At 39.9% G+C, this 25610-nt stretch overlaps 1 protein-coding gene across 2 annotated transcripts in view; it reads left to right on the top strand.

Moving 5' to 3' along the window:
• Positions 1-25610, top strand: part of LOC120514561 (catenin alpha-3-like) — a 2459329-nt gene that overhangs the window by 1895188 nt on the left and 538531 nt on the right. For both annotated transcript variants that reach the window (XM_039735001.1, XM_039735009.1), the window contains exon 11: positions 8765-8921. In XM_039735001.1, coding sequence (XP_039590935.1) covers positions 8765-8921 — 157 coding nt within the window. The remainder of the gene's footprint in view (positions 1-8764; positions 8922-25610) is intronic.

Here is a 25610-nt window from a genome sequence, read left to right as displayed (position 1 = left end):
TCGTGGTTGTCAAGTCAAAATCAAAACCAATATAAACAAAAAGCATCAAAACAGAGACCTACCTGAACTCATAGCCAGAAACCTCCCAAAGTCTAAACTAACATCGAAATTCCTAATGTCACTGCTTCTTCTTTTATTAGCATTATCTTGTGATTGCTCTTATTTTTACTGCAATAAAAGAGAAATGAAAAGTTTTCTAACTGACAGACATTGTGTTTTTGTTTTTGGAGAAAGGCAAGTTCAAACAGAAATTGATGTGAATTTGAGCAGCAGGGAGATAATGTGTATTGTTTTAGGGTTGTTCAAACATGAAAACATGAAAGTTAAAACAACCTATCAACAAAACCTCAAAACAGAAACCTCATGAAATGATGTTTTCATGATGACCTAAACTAAACCTTGTGTGACGGACAGCCGGGTCCCATGCCCGGCCGGTACGCCTCTGCTGCATACGTCCCGGGGGAGCCACCATGGACAGTGCAATGCCTCCCCCGGGGCGCCTGGGTGCAGCCTCCCTGGCCGAGGGTCCTTCCTCAGTCTCCCCCGTGGCTCCATGGGACATGGAGTCCACCACAGCCCGGTTGGAAGATGGGGTGGCCACTAGGGGGTGCTGCGGAGAGCCAGCCGCCACAATGGCCGACTTACCAGCCCCACCCGGAGGTGCAATTAAGACCAGCTGGTCAGGCACCTGGAGCACTTCTGGGTGGGCTATAAAGCAGGCAACCTCCCTCCATTCGTGGCCAGAATCGGGAGGAAGAGGTTGCCTGGGAGGAGTGGTGGTGCCAGGAAGGGCTGTTTGTGCTGTATCTTGTGCTTTGGGAACTGTGTTGGGCCTGTGGGACACGGGGAAGACGTGCCCCACGGCTGAAGAAAAGAAAATAAAGCCTGTGTGTTTTATACACGTGCCTCTGCGTGGTCTGTGCCAGGTCGGGCGCTATATAGCGCTTTTGACACTAGTTATACTTTGTTTGTTCGTGATACTCTGAGGCGCTCCAACTCCCCAAACACCCAACACATACAGCCTCGGACCCAAGTCACAGCAAACAAGAGGGTTTTTATTGTGTTTTTTTTTGTGAGATACTCTTTCCCAACCATTTCCCAACACAGGTACAGCAATAAGCAGCACACAGCAACACTTTCTTTTGTTCTTCTTCTCTCTCCTACTCATCCGCTCTCCCTAATATGCCTCACCCTCTTCCTCCCAATTTTTGGCTCCCAGAGTTATGCTCCTTTTATGGGATCCCTGGATTATGTGTTCCAAAGGCTTGGCCCGGGAGCACTTCCGTAAAAAAAGCAGGAACCCCACGATGTAGGATTGCAGCACCCCTGGAAGCACCTACAGAACCCAACATGGCTGAGTCAAAGTCAAAAGTCAAAATGTCTATGATGCCCTGTGGGAAACTGTGGCACTGCTGCAACCCAGGGGTGCTGCCATCAAGCAGTCCAGCGGAGTCAATGCCCCATGTATGCTGTTTCCCCTTGTCCTTCCAGATTGAGGACTTTCTGGCTGGGTAAGGGTCCAGGCCGTTACTCACAGCTTTAAAAAAAATTGTTGTAGTTGGATGTTTTGAGCATTTATTTCAATCTTTTTGAATGATTTTACACTAATGTAATTGTTTTCGGAATCACAGAATCAAGTCTCTTTTTTGTTTTAACATTTATTTTTCTAGTTGAATAATTTCTTGGATCTTTTTCACTCCATCTTGTATGTTAACAAAGACGTCCATGTTAGTTCCCTGTCACTGTGACAGCCTCCCATGTTGCCAGGGATCTTTCCCCTAGGCTGTGATCCCCAGTGGTAATTGAAGCAATCGGTTATAAGATCGTTGAAAAAAGCACTTCCTTATTCAAGGTGTGAATTCAAATTTATTATTTACAGTCCGAGCTAAATATTTTTTCTTCAGATATTTCTGTGTTAGACTATTTTGCAAACATATTTTTGACTTTTGATTTTTGTTTCACGTCTTGGCACTTTTGCTTATGTTTCTGATCTCCAGGTTTTCACCCTTTTGCTATTTTGTGCTCATCTCCTGATTTTCCCATCAAAACAAGTTGTCTGCTTTGCTGGCCTAATAACACATATCATAGGGTCTTTGAGATCCAGAGTTCACATGTCTTGTAGTGTGTGTATATCCCACTTTTATAACAGGGATGTCCTACTCCGGTCCTGGAGGGCCGCAGTGGCTGCAAGTTTTCATTCTAACCCTTTTCCTAATCAGCGAGCAGTTTTTACTGCTAATTAACTCCTTTTCTCTTCATTTTAATGGCCATGTTTTCAGTCCTCTGACTTGATTTGTTTCTTCATTATTTAAATGGCAGCCCAACAGAAATGAGACGTTAAACGAGCCTACAGATGACCAGTTAAATTGCAATGTCAAGCCCCAGCCAATTTCACTCCAACCAGTTCCTTAATGAGAAGCCAATTCTTGCAATTAATCAAAGGCGTTATTGAATATCACGACTTGTTGCTGCTCTCATTCGGCCACAGCAGACTGTTGATGGTCTGTTTTTTCTAAGACTACCATCAAGATGTTTTGGTGACCTGAGCAGACCAACATGACCGAGACCTTCACCTTTCTTTATTTTCAGGTTAGCTGGTCTGCTTTTGTGTCTCATTATTGTTTGGCTGCTCACTTAAGGAAAAAGAAACAACTAAGGGGTCTGAGTCATGTCAATTAAAACTAAGGCAAAACAAGTTAATCAGCAGCAAAAACGGCTCACTAATTAAGAAGATGGTTAGAATGAAAACCTGCAGCCACTTCAGCCCACCAGGATCGGAGCTGGACACCCCTGTTTTTTAGCAAAGACACAATGAAGCCACATTGCCATTATCCAGTATAACTATCAGTTCAGTTCTATTCATTTAGGTTTGAATCACACTCTTCACTAAGTGAAGGCTCAGAGTCATGTAGCAAGTTTTGGGGTAAAATGAAATTCTAATTTTATGCAATTGTAAATACATGATACATAAACATAAAGGGTTGGATTTCTTTAACCCTTAACTACTCACACCATTTCTTATCTCATAAGGATTTGCACGATGTACTTTATGCACCAGTGTTAAAATGACTAATTATATGCATGCTGTGAGGCTGTAATATAAAATAATGCAATAATTTTAAATTGTAGATGTTTTTAATGGAACTTAATGCCATACTACTGAATAGTATGATACAGTCTAGGACAGGGGTGGCTAAAGTTAGTCCTGGAGGGCCGCAGTGGCTGCAGGTTTTTGTTCCAACCCAGTTGGTTAATTAGAAAACAATCCTTGCCAATAATTTAATTTCATGATCTGTCAGTGCTTTAACTTTGCCATGTCAGGTCATTCTCATATCATATCATATTTTTACTTTCAAAGGATATCATCCAAATGACCTGAAGTCTAAAACGGATGAGTAATTCTCAGTCCTTCACTTTTTTTCTCTTCACTTTCCTTCCAAGTATTTAATTAAACCAAATAGCGCACAATAAATACACACAGGTGTCAATGGAAACAAGCTCAATGGAGAAATGCTGGTTTCTTTTGTCATTTGCATCTTATTGCTACTATAGAGCAATTAAAAACCGAATGAATACAGCTGCTAAAGACTAAAATAACCAACAAAGTTTCAAAATCTTAACAAGTGAGACAACTAAAATGATGCAGAAGTGTTACTTGACCAATAAGTGATTCTTATTAAGCAATTGGGTTGGAACAAAATCCTGAAGCCACTGTAGCCCTCCAGGAACGACTTTGCCCACCCCTGGTCTAGGACTATCTGAAAATAAACCTCATCCACTTCCCCAGTGCTCATTCATCACTTGTCACCTTTTATCCACTGCAGGATTTGCACATGGACCACATTTCACTTCAGTTATTGAACAAAGTCATTGCAAGAAGAACATCTCATCGTTATCATACATACGTAAGCAGTACCGCCGCTCCCTATACGCAGAGTACACAGTCTGCGTAGGGCACAAACTCCCAGGAGGGCACCATCCCAACTGCTCAAAAAAAATCATTTTTATATATTATAATAATAAATGAATATTAATAATATAAATAACAAATAAACAAAAATATAAATGTATATATTGCATTTTACGGTGAACGCAGAGTAGGCTAAGCACACGTGATGACGCGTGCGCCCTCATGTATTTACTTTTATTTGAATAAAGTTCTATTTTGGCCCCCATAGTAGGTGTTTTTTTATTATTTTATTTTTACTTCCGTAATATTTGGGGTAGGGGGCACAAAAGTAAATTTCTGCTTAGGGCACCCATTTGGCCAGCAGCGGCCCTGTACGTAAGGACTCATGCGGTCTACCAAATATACCATATGGAACTTGCGACTTGTGCATCCACTCATAAAACCAGCAGGGGCACACTGGAGCAAAACCATTGCGACACTGTGCTTGTAGTGGATCAAACCGAGGACAGATGGCGGATGTTGCCAGTAGCTTCAAGTAAAATAACTTTGGACAAAAATAACTGAGATTGGTGTACAAAATACACCAGCGCTTAGTTAAGGGTTAAACACACAGGAAGAAAAATCAGTTCTAAGCTGATTAACATAAATGAAACCTAAGAGTATCTGTCCCTTCATTACTGAATATACTTGCATTTAAGTTCTCACGCATATAAGATAGGGCTTGATTTTACAGTATAATTTCCAGTATTTTATAATGTTGATCGTATAAGTCGAATGTGGAAAACTCTCGCTATTGGTCCAAGAGATTATAATATGCTAATGCCCACCTGAGAGAGTAACCACGGAGCACACTGCCTTTTTTTTTCTATATATTGTGCCTACATGACCACACAGTAATACCCAAACTATTCCAAAGCAATGTTTGCACTACTTTGTGTTTTTTGTATCTCACACCCTCATACACTTTCAGCGTAAGAACATCTCTTATCTACGATGGAGCGTTCGATCAGAAGGAAATATGAAGCTGGTTTTAGATTAAAAGTCGATGAAGTGGCGAAAAAAATTGCTAACTGTGCTGCTGCAAGAAAATATGATGTGTCTGAGAAACTGATGTGAAATTGGAGAAGGCAAAAAGAAGTAAAAAAAAAAAATAAAGTGTCGTATTTTGGAACGGGCATCTAAGTTGGGGTCTGATTGTATGATTGATTTTTCAGGTTTCAAGACCCAACTTACACACGAGTATATATGGTAATTATAGAACTATGGCCAGTTGACAACTGAAGAGACAAAAACCAAAATCTCCTCTGAAAAGACAAAATCATCCAAACCACAGCCTTCCAGGACATTCTAATGTAAAGTCTGTGCTGGGCTGTCTCATATGATGGCAGAATCTTTTTCCGTTTTGGTTCCTACCAGTGGATACCATTGGGATAAACAATAAGGCATAAAACTGCATAAAATGGCAGCACTTTAGAAAAAAAATGACACACAATAGTGGCACAGTGACATCACAAAAATAGAAATAAAAATTAAGAACAGCAGCAGTAACAGTAATAATAAACCAATAATTAAACAAAACAAGACAGCATAATATGTATTGAGCTCCTCAAAACATTCTCCCTACACTTGGGGTTTTGATTGTGTTTAATACGGTTCTTTGCCTTCTGCATCCTGTGACAGTGAGTGGCATTGATGTTGCTACTGTTATGGCGGCCATGTGTATGGGCAACCTACATAGAGGAAGGGGTTGTTCCAGAAATAAACCTTTAAAGGAAAGAAACTTCAGATTTTTTGTTTGTGGCTTTAAAATGACCTATTTATTGCTTTCTTCGGTAATGTAAGGGACCAGGGGCCTCAAGCATAACGCCGAGCGTAGAATTCGCACTATGACATGATGTAAGCACAAAAGCCGAAATGTGCTTGCACATAAAAAAATCCAGATGCATAAATCTGTGCATTCTCCAACTTCCACATTCTTCCGCTACATAAATCCCGGTCAGCGTGAAAATTAATGCACATGCACGCGCCTGCTGCACCACCCTAACTCCTCCCAGAATTATGCCTCTTTGAATATGCAAATCAATATTGTGAAGGACAGCCGGGTCCCATACCCGGCAGGGATGCCCCTGCTACTGATGTTCCGGGAGAGCTGCCATGGGCAGTCCAATACCTCCCCCGGGACGCATGGTGGCAGCCTCCCTGGCCGACGGTGACTCCCCAACCGCCCGCAGGGCTCCATGGGAGATAGAGTCCTCCACATCTTGGTTGGGGTCCGGCGTGGCCGCTAGGGGGAGCTGCCCGCTTCCCACAGCCCGGCTGGACGAGCTTTCAGCCCCGCCCGGAAGTTCAATTAGGACCAGGTGGTTAAACACTTGGAACGCTTCCGGGTGGGCTATAAAAGGGCCCAGCCACCACTACTCGGAAAGCCAGGGTTGGGAGGAGGAGGACTAAGCTTGCAGAGGAGTGGTGGAAGAGAAGGTGAAGGAGAATTGTGGTTTGTTGTTTTGTTTGATGCTTTGAGACTGTGTTTGGGCTGTGTGGCATGGGGAAGACGTGTCACACAGCTGAAGAAAAATAAAAGCCTGTGTGTTTTGTACACATTGCCTCTGCGTGGTCTGTGCCGGGTCGGGCGCTATATAGCGCCTTTTACAATATAAAAAACCCTTAAGCTCGGTTTTCTGTGAAAAGACAATGACAAAATCACAAGGGAAAATAGAATTTTAGTGAATACCAAGTGGAGGCAAAGAAAAACGTACTATTTGTTGGTTTAAACAGTGGTATAAACAACAAAGGGAAGTTGATCGAGTGACATAGCATGTTGGAGAAACTCAAAAGCTCAAGTTCACAAAGTCACACAGTGCCCGAAATAAAAAAGAAGTTGTCAGATATCAAAGTCGCTGTAAAAAGGTGAGTCATAGCGCCCCGTCTCAGTGTCATATGAAAGCTTATTAGGGTACAGTGAAAAAAAAAATAAGCACACGGTGGGAAAAAAAGCTTTAATCTTGAAATTTCCACTTTAATCACATAGTTTATTTTGTCATTAAAGTAGAACATCATAAATTTCATCTTTAAGCTGTTTAATTTACTAGTTTCTTAAATCCCATCGTAACTAGAGTAGCACATTAAATGCTTTGTTTTGTATCTATGTGCGGTGTGTGTGAATCATTACGTGGTTCTTAAATGGGCTTTCTCTTCCTCCAACAAGACACAGAATCCATTACATTCATGATATTACCACTCTCTGAATAGCTAAAATATTGAGATGTATATGTGATATCATTTTCATGATGATAGGAGTTAAAGCACGTTATTTAACATGGGAACACAATGGCACAGTGATAGTGATGAGCTAGCGCCTGGTTCAGAGATTGTTCCTGCCTCCTGCAAGATGCTTGCTGTGCCGTGTGCGACCTTCGATGAAATAATTTAGTGTAGCAGCACTGTCTCTTTCAAACATACTAACCCCCAAATCCTGTCCTTACTTTTCTTTCTCCAAGTACCCAATCGCCACACAATCAGCTGTGTAACAGACGTTAAGCCATCTGTAAGCTTAGAACTCCAATTCTTCAAAACTTGTAAAGAACTTTGAAATATCTTCGTAGTACATGTTTAATTATTCTGTTCGTCTATCCATCCAGGGTGTTGCCAGTCCCAGCAAACATACAGCGTGGGGCAGGAACAATCTCTGAATGGGGCACTAGATCATCGTTGCACCAACGTGTCCTCACATGTTTAATTACTGTCAATATAGATTATTTAATTGTTGTTAACATTTTATCTGTATAATGTAATAAACATATTTTCATCATCTTAAAAATGATATCGCCATCATATGTAAATACGCTCTTTATAAAATGGTGCAGATTGTGCAATATTATAACTGTATCAAAAGTTTACAGTGAGGTAATTGTACTTATAAATACAAACAGTTCTACAAGGAGCACTTGCTGGACTGATTGATTGCGTTTATAGTTCTTGGGATGAAACTGTTTCTAAACCACGAGGTCCGTACAGGTATGGCACTGAAGCGTTTTCCATTTGAGAGCAGTTCAATAGACAGCATGGCTGAGGCAGCGTGTGCTTGATGCTGTATACTGATAATTCTCTTTCCGATGAGCTGCTGTAGAGCTGTGATTCCACACTTAGATACAGTGGGATAAATACTCTGAGTGGTGCATTGAGAGTAACAACACTAAAGCAGCTATGGTATTTGTAATAGTTTGACCATTCTGTGGACCATTATATTGTTACAGGTTAATTACAATCAGATGCCTTAAACTAATAAACAATATGCGGTTAGTTTCAGTGTATTTATGACGCCGCGTGAGGGATGTGAATCTAAAAAAGAAAGGGAAACCACACAGGACTAAAAGCACTGCTTTGACGCTAGGTTCCGCCAGTTTGCAAAACTGAACGGTGAACTTGCGTACACCAAGCATTTAGCTGGCGTGAAAATGTGCATGGCTTTATGCCAAGTTTAGGTTTTATACATCGCAATGTGAGCGCGGAAACGGGATTACTTCAAATTTTTGTGTGTACGCACCATTTAAACATGAGGCCCCAGGTCTTTATTTATTTTTTTAAAATTGAGTGCTTTGGTTCTTATATTTCTGGCGTTCCTTGCCAGGTTGCCCTAAAAAATTTTTTAAATTATGAAATGAGTATTTTTTTTTTTTTGCTTCCCGGAAGTCTCCAATACATTGACTATTGTACTTGTTAAAAGGTAAAACTCAAATACACAAACTGAATTTATATTAAGCGCTTATGAAAATCTATGTACAGTATGGATGGATATTACAAATTACTGAGACAAGTTTGGAATGAATTCATTGGCAATATTTACCTTTTTTGCAGGTGACCAATGCTGCTTTGGCTTTCACATCAAGGCCCAACAGCAATGAAGTGAAGAATAACATGGAGATGTATAAGAAAACTTGGGAGAGTCATGTCCACCTGCTGACTGAAGCTGTGGATGACATCACCAGCAATGATGATTTTCTAGCAGTGTCTGGTAAGAGAGGCACTTTCTTGAATCACTGTTGTGGTGTTGGTACTTCGGCATTTTGCATTGCACCCAATATGGAGATTCGGCCATTGACTAAAATGGGACTACAATTTTGCTTGCATTCATGAATTACCAGCTTGTGGAAAATCTGGTTTGTTGCAAAGAGTACTTAATTGTGAAAGCAGTTTTAAGAAGTGCCAGAACGTTGGTGACATCTGTTTTAGAAAACCTTGAAGGGAGAAGGTTCTTCATTTGTTGTTCAGGAGGTGAATTTACTGTAAAAGAAATGACAGAGTTGAGAGGGAAATGTTGATTTTTTTTCAGAAATGTATAATTTTATTTGTGGGCAGAAATTAATGTTTACATTTGTCTTTTTCATTTAAACTAAAATTCATCAATCAGCTAAGGCAACAAGGGAATAGATGTGTCCCACTCCAAAGGTTATGGACAGTTGTTTTAGAGATCATTGATAAAGTCAAGCTTTAATCTCATCCATACTTACAGCAATGCCTCCCATTGGACAGTCCCCTGTTTCAGTTCTACTACTGCTTGCTGAGGGTAATTACTCTGCCTCAGCCTGAATTATTTCTCTTTCTGTTTAAGAGGGCCTCTTATGTTCATTTAGTAGTCTCTAGTTTGAATATGAGTGAATAATATGGTTTAATATGGTCTCATTGGAACATAATTTGCTTGACAAAGTCCATTCTTGAAGATAGAAGGTGTCTCACAGTAAAGTTTTCAGGAAACCAAAGAGATCATTAGCACTGTGCTTAAAATAAATTATTCAACATAACTGTCATATTTCTAAGAATTGAATTTTGATTGGTAGAACCTCCTGTCACAGAGGTTTATGGCAGGTGAGGGGTCTCTATTATTAAACTTGCCAGCGGGTCCTAATGTTTTGTTTCACTGATGGAACCTGTTCTCCCATAGACTGTGTGGACATGTTTGATCCACTAGTGGGCAGCAGCCTCACTTACATGGGAACAATTATAGAAGGGCAACCCAGAGTATACTTAGAGCATTCCGGTTTGGGGCACTAGCAAGAGTACCACAAGACAGCAAAGTCCTATAAGGTGAGGTCAATATAACATCTCTTCAGTGGCCAGCCTATATAAGGGGGTGTGGGGGAATTATCTTCTGGATGGCAGCCCCGCTTTAGTACATGCCTCTGCCGTTAGGTGAATATTCTAGAAACCCTTCTGGATCAGTGTGCCCACTGGCATTGTTGAGAGGTGCTGCATTTAGCGTCAGTAAATTTTTTGAAAGGCTTTTTCAAAGTGTTTTCCTGTTTTGTGAAGGTTTGCATGTTTTCTGTGTTGCTGTCCTCCCACAGTCCAAAATCATGCAGGTTAGGTGGACTGATGGCTTCAAATTGGCCCATATCCTGTGTGCGTGTGAGTGTGTTCACCTTGTGATGTGCTGCTGGCCTGTCCAGGATTTAATTCCTGTCTGCACTCATTGCATTCTGGGCTAGTCTCCAGGGGCCTGATGTATAAATAGTGCTTATGCACAAAAATGTTGCATACTCCCATTTCCACGCTCACATCGCGATGTATAAAAGCTAAACTTGGCGTAAAACCACGCACATTTGCACAGTACCTCATACCCTTGCGTATGCAAGTTCTCCACTCGGTTTTGCAAACTGGCAGCACCCAATGTCAAAGCAGTGCTACTGTTCCTGTGTGGTTTCCCTTTAGTTTTTAGATTCATATTCTTGGTGCGGCTTTATAAATACACTGAAATTAACCACATATTGTTTATTAGTTTAAGGCATCTCATTGTAATCAACCCGTAACCATATGATGACGCACCAAATGGTCAAACTATTAGAAATACCATCACTGCTTTAGTGTTGTTATTCCCAGTGCACCACTAAGTACTTATTTCACTGTATCTGAGTGTGGAATCACAGCTCTACACCAGCTGATCGGATTATCGGTATATAGCATCTTGCACACACTGTCTTAGCCATGTGCGCAATCTATTTGAACTGTTTCTATACAGTAAATGCTTCAGAGCCTTTCCTGTAGGGACCTCATGGCTCAGAAACAGTTTCATCCCAAGTACTCTAAATGCATTCAATCAGTCCATCAAGTGCTCCTCTTAGAACTGTTTGTACTTATAAGTACAATCACCTCACTACAAATTTGCACTACAATTATAATATTGCACAATCTGAGCCACTTTATAAAGCACATATTTACAAATGATGACGACTGGCTTCTAAATCGATTTAGATTTCCAAGCGCTATCTTCTTGGAGCTCTTGGTATCATTTTTAAGATGAAATGTAGTAAAGCATGTTTATTACATTATACAGATAAGTTTTAAACTTCATTAAAATAATGTATATTGTTAAAAATGAAACATGTGAGGACACGGTGGCACAACGCTAACGACAAGCTGGCACCCCATTCAGGGGTTGTTCCTGCCTCACACTGTATGCTTTCTGGGATTGGCTCTACACTGGATGGATAGAATAATTAAACATGTACTACGAAGATATTTCAATGTTTCATAAATGTTTTGAAGAATCGGCATTCTAAGCTTACAGATGGCTTGGTATCTATTACAGAGCTGATTGTGTGGCGATTGGTTACTTGGAGAAGGAAAAGGAAGGACAGGAACAGGAGGTTAGTACATTTGAGAGAGTACTGCTGCAGTAAATTATTTCATTGATCGTCGTGCACGGTGCAGCAAGCATCTTACAGGAGGCAGGAACAATCTCTAGACAGGACACCAGCACATTGCTAATACTGTGTCATCATGTTCCCATGTTTAATACCTGCTTTAATTCTTATCATCATGAAAATGATAATAAGTATACATCTTAATATTTAAATTGTTCAGAGAGCTGTAATATCATGAATGTAATGTATTCTGTGTCCTGTCGGTGTAAGAGAAAGCCTTTTTAAGAAGCACATAGTGATTTTCACACATAGAGCACATAAAAGAACACATAGAAAGAAGTATTTAACGTGCTACTTTAGTTACGTTGGAATTTGAGAAACTAGTAAATTAAACGATTTTAAGATGAAGTTTGTGATGTTCAACTTTGACGACAAAATAAAGTACGTGATTAAAGTGGAAATTTCGAGATTAAAGTTGACATTTGGACATTTTTTTCAACTGTGTCCCCATTTTGTTTTTCTTTTCTCTGTACACTAATATGCTTCCATATGACACTCATGGCAACTTTGATATCTGACCACCTCTTATTTAGTTCGGACAACTTGCAACTTTCTGAACTTGAACTTTCGAGTTTCTCTGACACTCTATCACTCGATCAACTTCCTTTTGTTGATTATATCACTGCTTAAACCAACAAATAGTAGTTTTTTCCTTGCCTTTACCTGGTATTCGCTGAAATTCTTTGTTTTCCCCTTTGCCTTTTCACAGAACGCTGAGCCTAAGGGCTATTTATATTGATTTGAATATTCAAAGAGGTGTAATTCTGGGAGGAGTTTGGGTGGGGCAGCAGGCACGTGCACATGTGTTACTTTTCATGCTGACTGGGACTTATGGAGTGCAAGAACGTGGAAGTTGGCGTACGGATAGATTTATGCATCTAGATTTTATTGTGCATACGCACACTTCCGCTTTTGTCCATACGCCATGTTTAATTGTGAATTCTACGCACGCCGTTATGCATGAGGCCTCAGGTTTCCCAGAAATCTACCCTGGATAAGCAGGTTTAGAGAATGGATGGATGAACTAGTAAGGTATGGTCTTTTTTCAGGTTCATGACCAAATTTGTCTCTCTGTCTGTTTGCCCACATTGCGCCACTAAGTTGGGGCCGGTATTGCCCCAGTGTTAAAACACCAATGGTGCCATTGTTGGCTGCCCAGAAAGGGCCAATATGTTTGTCTATTCTGGGCCTACAATGGTCCAATGTTGGTTTGTTTGCTGGGTCGTTTGTGAACTGGCCATATTTCATTTACTGTAAGTTTACGTTAATCAACTTTTTCTTTCTTTTCTGTGCATTTTAACAATTCCCTATGTTTATATGTGCTAGTTCAGTGTTTAGTGATCTGTGCTAGGACAGATTATTTTGTACTATTGTATTGCATTTCTGAAGTGGTAGTGATAGATTGGTCATCAAGCTCTAAGAAGAGGGCTGCTTGTACTGTATTCTGTTTTGTATGTTGTACTTATTCCATTTTTTAACACCCAAGGGTCTCTCTTTGAATTGCCCTTCCCAAACATTTCTCCCTCTTTTTCCCTGCTAAGAGTTTTCTCTTGTCTTCTCTTCTCTGGGAGTCAAGGTGGTGGGGCTGTCAATTAAAAAGGGCTTGTCAAAGCCCATTGAGGCACTCCTTGTGTGATTTAGAGCTTTACAAAAATACATTGTTGTTGTTAATGACAAGCTGCACCTCCATTTCCTCCCAAAACAGCCCCTTTTAGATAAGGAAAGGACCCAGCAAGCTTTCAAATGTATGGTACAAGAATATTGGCTCCCATCAATTCAAATGTGTGCCAGAATTGTTGCAAGTGAATTGTTTGTGGTCCCTCTGCTTCAGATACCTTGTTTCATCTCATCTTTTGGATGATTGATTACTTTGAGATGCGATGGCTTGTAGCGGTGCTACATGATTAACGTCATCATAAGTGTATTTTGTGCTGAGTCCTGTCTTTCGTCATGTTATCCTATTTACATGATTTGTGTGTCTATGTAAATATGCTGCCCTGGAAACAAAGGGGGAAGGATAACACTGTGGAACCATGGTCCCTCATGATAATTTGTCCTGTCAATCCCATCACCTGCATCTGGGACAATCACTTTTTAAACAGGAGGTCAAAAAGAAAACAGAAAGAAAGAAATCCCGTTCTACTATATCGCCAATTTATTGCAGAGCCAGGAGAAAGCACTGCATTCCAAATCACTTACACCTTTTTCTACTTGCCACTTTCAACGCCTGACAACTTCACTTTTGCACTGCAAAACCCCGGGTTCTGGACTACACCAATGTGCTGAGGATAAGCAAGGTGAGACTATTTTTTGTTGTTTGGGGAGAGGAGCAAGCCATCATTTTCATCCATATAATTTCCTTAGGACACTTTTTCCAGCTGAACCAGGTTCACAAGTATTATCCATTTTCCATTTAATCTTCTGGACTTTTATGTTCATTTCATGTTTTCTGTGTGTCTCATTGATTTCATGTTTAATGTGGGGTCAAGGGAGGGTTCATATGATAGAATTAACGTTTTGCTGCATCTTTTTATTATTACTTTCTGCCGGTCACTTCTGGGATTGAGTGTTATGTTGGGGTTGGTTGGGTGTATATATTGTTTGGAGTTTTGTTCATTTCTTTTTTTATTAATATACTAGCCATACCCTGCGGCTTCACCCGTGTATTAGTGAAACAAGACAGTGAGATAGATAGATAGATAGATAGATAGATAGATAGATAGATAGATAGATAGATAGATAGATAGATAGATAGATAGATAGATAGATAGATAGATAGATAGATAGATAGATAGATAGAACATTATTTGTCCCTCCCTCATGGACTAGACAAAGCAGATTTTATAATGGAGTAATAGATGTATTCAGTTTGGATTTTTTACATTTCTCATCTCAAATAACGTTTAAGGTGTAATTAATTTTAAAAAAATACAAAAATAGAGTGTTCACAAATCTCATATAGAGATACATTTGTAGAATATATAACATCTGATATAGATGCCTTTCTAAAAATTGATTCAGTAATTGTCCGTAACAATACCAGTTACCTTTGTTCCAAAATTAAATGTATGCTGCCTTCAGTTTGCACTGACAGAATTGTTTGCCATGGTAATATCTGCCTGGATGGCCAACTTGGCCTGGAGAGTGGAAATTGACTTTTCCGCTATTATGTTGAGCTACGTGCTTGTGCCAACACGTTGCAGATGGCAAGTAGAAAAACAAAAGTCTGTTAAAAATGTTCCTGTAGAGATGGATAATACAGCTATATCCAAAGGTGTATCAGATTTTATTTGACAGCAGTGTTTTATCTGTCAAAATAGGTAAAACTGTATTTTTTTAATTCAATGCTAGCTTCCTGAAAAGTATCCAACTGGCAACAACAGCAAGATCTTCAGAAAGAGAGAAAATGCATGGAGGGAAAAAGAATCATTTCTGCTACTTTGTGTTTGCTAGTCTAGTCTCAGATGGGCTCTGGACCCTGATATCCTCTACTGATCTTCATGGGTTTAGAAAGCAGGTGATAAATCAGTTTATTATACTTTGAAAGAACAAAGTGGTAGGTATTTAGTGGAGTAGCCTAGTAGCAGGAAGAGGCCATAAATCTCTCCTTCCGTATGAGTCACTTAAGGGGTCATAAACGTTCCTTCATTGGCTATAAGAACGCATTGCTCTTTTAGCTCGTGAAGTGTTTGCACCCCTGACTTTTCAGCACCCCTTAAAGAGCTGGGTTTCTAAGGCACATCTTCAGCTACCTGTTCTTAATAAACAGTAAAACAATTCCTGCCCTCTAAGGTGGGAACCATATGCTCCCCCCTAATGTATAGGCAAAGGAAAGCTGTGATTTGTTTTGCTTTTAAATGATAAACCTGTCCCGGGTAACTCTCATCATTGCCACCTGTTGGCCATTCATCTTGTGGCCCTTTCCTAGTCCTCCAAAATGTTCCTCCTTCTCTCCATAGAAGTCTAGGCATCTCCTCAGTCTCACCCTGCAGCATACTTTCTGTCTGACAGAATTTACCATCCTATGTTATGTGTAAGTGTGAATTTATGTGTATTTATGTTAAACGTTTTTGCTAATTTGGAGTTATTCATTGTTGTTTTTAATTGTAATTCCATGCTTGCTATTAACTCTCGTCCTGGCTTTACACTCAAGGTGCTTCAAGCAGTGAGGCAACATCCATTGAATGTATAAATAAAGGGTGGGTTTGTCACATTTAATTCAAAAAAGGTGTATAATACTAGTAATGTACAAGAGAATGATGCCATTTTAAGAATTAAGATCCTACACCAATATATTCGTAGGATCACTAAATATCTAGTGTATGATATGGATGGCTTTGTTGATTGTCCTGATGTTGTTATTAATTATTAGCCCCGCCCACTGTTACGTCATACCCCTGAGTCCACGTGGTTGTGGAGTTGAGAATCGTAAATCAGCCCCGCCCACTGATGTCACGGTTTGAAATCATTTGCATACTTAATCATGTGTACAGTGTTTATTTATTAATTAAATGATAATTACATCAATTAATTTACTATTTTTTTAAATGACATATAAACCATATGTTGAATAGTAATATACTGGTAAGCTGTTGTTTTTAATTGTAATTCCATCATTGCTATTAGCTCTTGTCCCGGCTTTACACTCACAATACCAACATTACCCCATGTCACGGCTCACTTTTAGCCATGCCCTTGGGCAGGCATGGCATTTCCTATACTCCAGGAGACCCGGTGTCACTGCTTGTCTGAGTCTCCCAGAAGCCTAAAAGGACAAGTTCTCCAAGGCTGTCCCATATATGCTGTCTGAGGGATGGTATGGCATGACTTGTTCCCTCATATTACTGCGTGTCCTATCCTGGCCCACATATATTACCAGCTACCTTCTCCTTACTGGTTCAAGCAACAACTGGGGCACCTGCACAACAGCACCTTGGTCTGAAATTGTTTATGCCCTCTAGGTGCTCTCTCACCTGCAGCATTACAGTCTCCCTGTGTGCAGCCATGGTGGGGGGGCATCTTCAATCGTCAGCTATCTCACCCAATCACTCTGGGCTGCCATTGCTGGCATATTCCTTACTAGGGTCTTGTGTGGCCCTGCCCTGCACTCCCCTTCCTGACATGACCCCCCCCTCCCCATGTGTTATATATAATCTGCATAAATCAAAATAGTATATTTAATAATTATTTTAATCCTTTGAGTTGGATATAAGCCATATGCTTATGCTCTGGGGAAGCCCTATTTTTAACAAACAAGAAGCCGAATACTACTTGGCTTAATTAAAGTTTTTTAAATCAGAGACATAAACACTTTTTGCTTCCAGACCTCACACTGCATAAAATGTAAACTAAATTTAATAAAATTATACTCTGTGTTACAACGTTAACTAATGCAAATTTACTTGTATATTATTGGAGGAATTCAAAGCCCTAAAAATGCAGCGAACATATTTCAGTTCATCGAGATTCAGAGGCGAATGCATCCTTTGCTTAATCTTCATTGGCAATTTAGAGCACTTAGAAAAAAGGCAAATTACAGGATTCATATTTCAAATTACTTCATCTTTTCAATCATAACCACAAAAAATATGGCTCTTCGCTTCTTGAATATTTACTACTGCGATAGTCATTCAGGAGGGAGCATTATTCATTTTTTTTTTCTTTGTATTACACTTCAAAAAAAAAAAACATTTTTATGAAATGAAATTGGAGCACTTCACTTAAAATGAAAGTAAAATACGAAGAGCAAAAGACAGCAATATTATCCTGTGCATAGTGACATGGGCTGATATTGCTGCCTTCCACTTTATTCGTTCTTGATAAATGATACAAGAAATGATTACAGCTTTATTCTAGATCCAGTGTTTCCACTTCTTGACATGTAATTGAATGGGAAGATTGGTGATCATCTATAGCTATAAATAATAATGATAATGGATGATAGAAAAATATATATCATTATTTTGCAGCCATAAAGGTTATATTTAAAATGTTACTATACACAGCAAATAGAGCAGGATTGATTAAAAAGGATGTGATTAATTGTAATCAATTTCAAAAAATTGGGATTTGAGACAATTTACCTCCCAAGACAATTTTAACAGGAAATGAAATTTATTTAGAAAAAGCTATTATAGAAAACATTAATCATTCTACCGGTACGGCAACACAAAATCGACTCTCCATAAATCAGCCCAGCATTTAGATATTAACGATATTCATATCTGGCCTAATATTCAAAACTCTATCAGAGTGCAGAGTTAAACCCACTGAGCCTCAGTGGTGGTGACTTAGAGTCAAGTACAGTACTTAATAAAGATTATTAATATTAAGAAATATTTACAAATTACTCTGGTATGGTCATGCAATACAACAGCAATGGGTTTCATGCCAGGTTCATAGATGGACACATTGGCTTCTGGTCTTCATTCCAACCAATTCCTTAATCTGTCATTAATCCCTCTTGTCATTTTTTCTGAAAGATTTTCTGTAATTGGCCTTTCAGAACTCTCATGGTCACATTACAAAGCATTACATTACTTCTTGTTCTTGTTCTTCTTCATCTATTCTCAATTGTATATAAGTCAATGTACTTGATCAGCCTTCTCCATGCAGCTCAGTTCTGCACCTCCTCCACAGTCAGGCTCTTCTCCTTCAGATCTTCTTTTACTTCATCCATCCACCTCCACTTTGGTGTTCCTTTACTTTCTCTTTCCCTGTACTTCCACTCTTTTCTCTGCATATTCATCATCTCTCCATACCACTTCAGTCTGTTTTCATGTACTATCTTAGCTATCTCTCCCACTTTTGTTGTACCTTGGATTGTCTTATTTCTTATTCTTTCCTTTTCTGTAACTGCACACATCCATCTCAGTATTCTCATTTCTGCCATGTCCAACTTCTTCTCCTGCACTCCATTTACTGCCCATGTCTCAGCTTCATGCATCACTGCTGGTCTTATGATTGTCTTAAAAACCTCACCTTTGACTTTCACCTTGAATGTCCAATCATACAAGCCTCCTGGCACTTTCTTCCAGTCGTCCCATCCACACTGCACTCTACGGTTATCTTTGCATCTCGTTTTCCATCGTGGACTCCCATTGATCCTAGATATTTAAATTTATCCACTTTTTTTTTAATGGCTCTCCCTTCAGGTTAACTTCTGATCTCTGGTCATCATTACACCTCATATATTCTGTCTTCTACTTCCTATTTATCTTCAGCTGTGTATCTTCCAATGCCCTTCTCCATTCTTCCCACTTCCTCTCCACTTTGTCTTTTCAGGTGGTACACAATACAACGTAATCAGCAAAAAGCTGGCACCGGGGGATTTGATCCCATGACTCAACACATCCACAACCAGACGCTAAACAACACAAAGTCATTATAAAAAAAACAAAGAATTAAACAACACACCAAGTATTAAACACTATTATATAACACCAGTAACGGGCAGAGTGGTGGCTCTGAGGCTAGGGATCTCCACTGGCAATCGGAAGGTTCGAATCCCGTAAATGCCAAAAGGGACTCTGCTCTGTTGGGCCCTTGAGCAAGGCCCTTAACCTGCAATTGCTGAGCTCTTTGAGTAGTGAGAAAAGCGCTATATAAATGCAAAGAATTATTATTATTAATATTAACAGTACACTGCACAATAACATGCAGTGAATACACTTGACTTGACCATACTCCGCACCCGTATGCATCTGCCACAGGACCACCCTGCTGCCCGCTGCAGAGAGTTGATTCTATAATTAAATAAAATAAAATAAAAAGAATAATAATTCCAGAACTCTTCACTTTTAATATAAAGCTGTAGTGCAGTTTCAGCGCAGTATATGTGTACCAAATTTAAAGCTACAGGTTATTTGATTTTTGACCTTGACCTTTCTGGGTTGACCTTTGACCTTGGAGGTCGATCATCACCCTGACAGCGGATAGTAGACGTCACGTAGTATATGTGTGACATATTTCAGGTCAATAGATCAAACGGTTTGCGAGCTACAGGTGATTTAAAATCCTGAACAGACAAACGGACAGCCATGATAGCGAATTATATAAGAAGATTAAACACCCTATAGAAATATCAGAAAAGGTCTAACACTTAGAAAAAGGAAGCTTACAAAAGTACATTTCTAATTGTCTTTTAAATAATTGAGTTGGAAGACATAATATGTAAAGTAAGTGGATTCCAAACCTTGAGTGCAGCGTAGCGGTAAGTTCGCCCTTTCATTGCGGAAGGTCAGAAAGAAGGACAAGTGTCTGCAAATCTGTGTGCCACTCCAGTTGCTATGCCTCTGTCATTCCAACAGATGGTGCGTTACAAACATTTGTAGCAATAAAATGCATTTGCAGTTATTCTTTTGTCTTTTATTACAACAAGTGTTTATGATGCACCATAAGAAATTCAATGTACTTTATTACTACATGCATTACAAAATACATTCCAATAGATAGGCCCAATACATACTGGGGCATCGAAATATAAACAGACATTTATTAGCTATGCTTTATTTATTGAATACAATGAAATTACTTACACACTATTTCTTTATATAGTCTCCTGCCACTGCAATACCCTTGTTCCAGGCACTCAGAAAGCTCCTAAATCCCAGAAGAGCAGAAGTCTCTTGACTGCATGTTGACCCATTCTTGCACAGCGTCAATAACCTCCTCATTCGACTTGAATTTCTTCCATCCTAAAAATTCCTTAAGTGGACCGAAGAGATGACAATCCTTCTCTGAATGACCTGCACCACTTATACATTCTCGACTGTGAGAGACACTCATCCCCAAACTGTTTTTTAAGTCTAGAATAAATCTGAGATGGAATGACTCTTTCATTTATCAAAAATGTAATCATTTTCTGTGCAGCACTACTGTGTACCTCCTGCTCTGACATGTTGATTACAATGGAAAGGAAGGGAGGAAAGAGCAGCTAGCACTACTAACGACTAGTTCAAAGATGCATGTGTATGTCCAATGTGTCATGTCTTCCTTACACTATATATAAGAGTACAGCATGAAAATTTCTGTTTATAACTGAACACCGCTCGTAGGTCTATGTTCATTATTTACATTTCAAACCATCTTAGACGGGTAGTACAGCCAGTCGATCTGTAATTCAATCTGAGCACTCCTTTCATTGAACTGGTGTCCTACCCAGAGTTGAAACCTTCCTTTTGCCATATGCTCCCAGGATAGATGGAATTTACGTTAAAAAAACAATAAATGGATGGAAATATTTTTGGCTCACTTAATGCACAAAACTCATTTGAACAAAACTCTCAGAGAGCATTTCTGTTTTTGATTGTTATGCTCACTGTTGGGTCCTCGTAGTGTAATTTATTTGTTTCCTGTAACTGCCTAAGAGGTCCCAAGATTCTCAGCTAAATCATCCAAAAAAACAAAATAAGCTATATTTATAACGTCAGCAGCAAAAAGTAATCTTATATAAAAATATCCCAGAAGCAATGCTTTTGGCTATCTTGATTCTTATGAAACAGAATGTCTGCTGGATTTTGTGTCAGTCTCTAAATATATCTACCATTTAAAAAGAATTTTTAATAGTACTTTTTAGTTATGTCCAGAGACAAGATGCTGAGAAAAGCAGTTTAATCTTGCAAGTCCTTACTTAAACTCAGGGGTTCACATGATTGAAGCTTTTAAATTATGACAGGACAGAGCATTTAAGCTGTTACTTTAAAATAAAATTTTCAACAAGAGCACATGGATAAAATTGGAAATTTGTAAAGGGCAGATTTCACACAAATGTTAGAAAGTTTTAATCACGTAGAGAACCCACATAGAATAAATTACCAGGTAGTGAGGTAGACAGTAGAAATTTAACTTAACTTGAGTTTATTTTGTGGAAAGTAGATGAAAAGGATTGACGAGTCTATTGGGCTGAATGGCCTGTTTCCATCAAAATTGTTCCAGTGTTCTGAATAACACAGTCATATTTTTCCTTTGTCACAAAGATGAGTCACAGACATCATGAAGGTTTGGGGCAGCCACCAGTATGTTGTTTCCAGGTTGCAAAATTCAAGTAAATTTGAACAGAGATGTTCACAGGTTTGAGTCCAAAATAGCACTGATAGTTTGGAGGTAAGATGGTGGCTTTAAAGGCCGGTAAAGGAAATGACATCATCGGGGCTGGACCTGAAAGTGACATCCTCACTGGCGCCGGAACCAGAATTGACGTCGTCGGGACCGGAAGTAACGTCATCAGTGGCATCGGAAATGGAAGTGGCGTTATCAGGACCGGAACTGAAGTCATCAGTGGCATCAGATCCCCGCGGGATTTCCCATGAATGGTCTGCAAAAGGTTGTGAGAGACAGTCAGCGCACACCGCCGCCCCCGATCTGGCATGGAAGTACTATCATTTAGGCCCTTCAGCTGTCTCCCAAACACACCAGTGTGACATGATCCAAAGAAGGTTTCCCTTTAAGCTTTGTGAGGCTTTGTATAATAATGATTGACATAAGGTCTCCCTTGAAGTTTTTTGAACGCCACTTTTAATAAAAGTAAGGTTTAGGGTGTAGACACCCTTTAAGATTACATTATGGCGAGGCTTTGCTTTGCAATGCGGGTAGTCTGTCTTTTGACTTGGGAGTTGTGGGAGGGTTGCATTCTGGTCCATACCCTGTGTCTAATAATGCCAGTATAAGATCCGGCTCAATATAACCCAGGTGTTTCTTGACACACCTCTTGTTGATTAATTTGTTGCCTAAAAGTACTGAATGACAGCATTGTCTTCATTCTCTCCACTGCCACTATCTGCAGGGGGTCCAGAGTGTGTTCTCTTAATTGCACCTGGCTTCTTAATTAGCTTGTTAATTCAGTGGATTGTCCTTGAAGTGATAATACTGGACAAACAAACTACAGTGTAGAAAAATCGCACTGGCCTTCACTGAGTTGTACAGCATGTGAAGGATGTCACTTCCGACTTTAAAGGAACGCAGTCTCCTAAAGAAAAAAGTTCCTCTGTGCTTCTAGGCCACTCTAGCCTGTCATTGATATAAAAGGCGGAGTGGTGGCTCTGAGGCTAAGGATCTGCGCTGGTATCCCGAAGGTTGCCGGTTCGAATCCCTGTCACTGCCAAAAGAGATGCTACTCTGCTGGGCCCTTGAGCAAGGTCCTTAACCTTCAATTGCTCCAGGTGCGCTGTACAATGGCTGACCCTGCGCTCTGACCCCAAGGGGTATGTGAAAACCAAGTAATTTCCTTTGGGATTAATAAAGTATAATAAAAAAAAAATAAATATATATATATATATGGACTGCCAAGTACTTGTAACAGTACACCACCTTTGTGTCCACTTCCCGAACAAGACTGGGCATAAAGACTCTTTGGTGGATCACTAACCAGTTCTTTGGTTTTGCTGATGTTAAGTTGCAGACAGTTCTCATCACACCAAGAAAAATAATTCTCCATCTGACTCCTATACAATACTTTATCTCCTATGCCCTTGCCAGTACATCCCATAAGTGCAGAATCATCTGAAAATTTCTGCAGATGACATGATTATTATACAGGTTGAGCCAAAATGAAGTACCACATTTCTGAAGGTCATTGCGCAATGTAAAGGCACCTGAGTGGGTTGGGGGTCCTTTGATAGACAATTGTAGTTTTCAGTTGGTAACATGCCTTGGTCCGGTGCGCACTGTGCTTTTGCAGTGGAAGTGTTCTTCAAAAACAACCAATCCATAATCACTACTCAACATGCCTTCCGAATGCACTTCAGCATTCCTCCTAACAGTGACATCCCAAATCGTAAAACAATCCTTCAGTGGGTGACTACATTTAGACAGATGGGTACAAAATTGAACAGAAAATCTCCAGGCCGCCTCCGAGATGTTCAGTGCGTAAACCTGCTTCTGCCTTAGGCATTTCCAACAAGTCTTTGAGGAGGATTTTGCATGAGGACCTTAATTTCCATCCATACAAAATGATGGTAGTACAGTAACTCACTAAGAGGAACTGTGAGAGCCATAGAGAGTTGTGCGAGAACATTCTGCAAACTGTTCATCGAGATACCATTGTCATGTGAACCGACAAGGAGCATTTCTATTTGAATGGCTGCATAAATAAGCAAAACCTTTGCTATTGGGTTGAAACCAACCCTCGTGAACTTCATCAGAGACCCTTGCACAGGAAGCGTGTTACAGTTTGGTGTGCTGTTGCTGAATTTGGTATTGTAGGCCCTTACTTTTTTGAGGAGAGGAAAGCAGTGGTCACAGTCACTTCAGAATGTTGAAATGCTAGAGAACTTTTTGCAGCCCCAACTGGAAGAAATGGATATGGTGGATGCCTGGTTTCAACAGGATGAAGCAAAAGCTCATACGGCGTAGAGATCCATGCAAGTTTTGTGGGAGATGTTTCCAAGGAAGCTGATTTCCATGTGCAGCGATGTCGGGTGGCCTTTGCGTTCACCTGATCTCGCTCTGTGTGATTTCTTCCTGTGAGGCTACAAGTCGAAGGTATACACACACCAACTTCAAAACCTTGAAACCGTCAAGGATGCTATTTCCCACAAAACTGCCGCTATTCCCTTTGAAATGGCTGAACGAGTCATGCGAGTGTTTAGAAATCATCTCACAGAGTGTATCGCTAATGATGGCCACCACCTTGAACACATCATTTTTAAAATGCAGTGAAAAAAAAATATTTTGTATACTCATTCTTGTGTCGTAATGAGATGTATTTTATCTTTTGTAATACAGAGGTACCTCAGTATACGTCCGCTTTGTAATAAGTCCAACTTGGTATACGTCCTGTTTGGATGTGGAAAATTTTGCTTGGTATACGACCTTTGTTTGGAATACAACTTGCGTGTTAGAACACCGCACGCTACCCATCTTTACCTCTTTCGAGACAAATCCACGACTGCCCATGAGCGTCAGTACGCCAGTTGCTAGCATTCAGTGAACAACCCGCACTATAACTCTGTGAATTTTCATGTGATTTTGTGTTTTTTCTCATAAATTGTGAACTGATTGTTGAAAAGTATGAAGGTGGCATGCGTATCCGGGACATGGCTGCTGCATACCATATGCTGAAATCAACGGTATCTACACTTGTGAAAAACAAAGACGTTATTAAAAGGTATAGTGAGGTTAAATTTTCATTTATTTAATCTAATTGCTTTTGTATTTATGTATTTTAGTATTAAGCAGTGTTTATTTTATACAACCCCATCAATGTATAATACGCCAATAACAATAGGATTTTTTTCATGAGAACGGATTAATCATTTTCATTTTATTTATTATGGGAAAAATTTGTTTGGTATACGTCCTGTTTGGTATAAGTCCAAGGATCTGGAACGGATTAAGGATGTATACCGAGGTACCACTTTATAAACGTATGAGATGTGGTACTTCTTTTTGGCTAACCCTAATGTTTATAGTCAGAGGTGAAGAGTGAAGAGAAAAGGAAACAGGACTGATCCTTGTGGTGTGCCAGTGTTGCTCTCATTTGTATCAGACACACAGTCCTTGAATCTCACCAACCTGCATATCTTTGAGTTTACCCCTTAACAGGGATGGCTGGATGGTATTGATGGCACTGGAGAAATCAAAAAACAAAATCTTCACAGTGCTGCCAGTTCTGTCCAGGTAAGAATAAACCTTGTGGAGCAGACAGATAATTGCATCCTCCATTTCAATCTTTGTCCGATAGGCAAACTGCAGTGGGTCCAGGTGCTCTTTCACAAGAGGACTCATGTAGCCCATGACCAACGTCTTAAGGGACACCGGTCTATAGTCATTTTTTTGAAGTAGGAACAAAGCTGGATTGCGGCCCTAGCTGTGTTACTTGTTGAGGCCTTAGTGACAGACTGAATAGGTAAGAGAGAATATCACAATTTTGGTCTGCACATGCCTTAAGATTTCTAGGACTGATTCCTGTGTCACAGATAGGTGGGATTCTTATCCAGCCAGGACACCTCTTCACTGGAACGGTCAGGGGAGCAAGCCTGGTCAGAGGTTTACCTCCCCCAGGA

This window comes from Polypterus senegalus, chromosome 1, assembly GCF_016835505.1.
Source record: "Polypterus senegalus isolate Bchr_013 chromosome 1, ASM1683550v1, whole genome shotgun sequence".
Classification (NCBI taxonomy): Eukaryota; Metazoa; Chordata; class Cladistia; order Polypteriformes; family Polypteridae; genus Polypterus; species Polypterus senegalus.
Note: the sequence above shows the minus strand (reverse complement) of the source record. Positions and strands in the feature narration are given on the sequence as shown.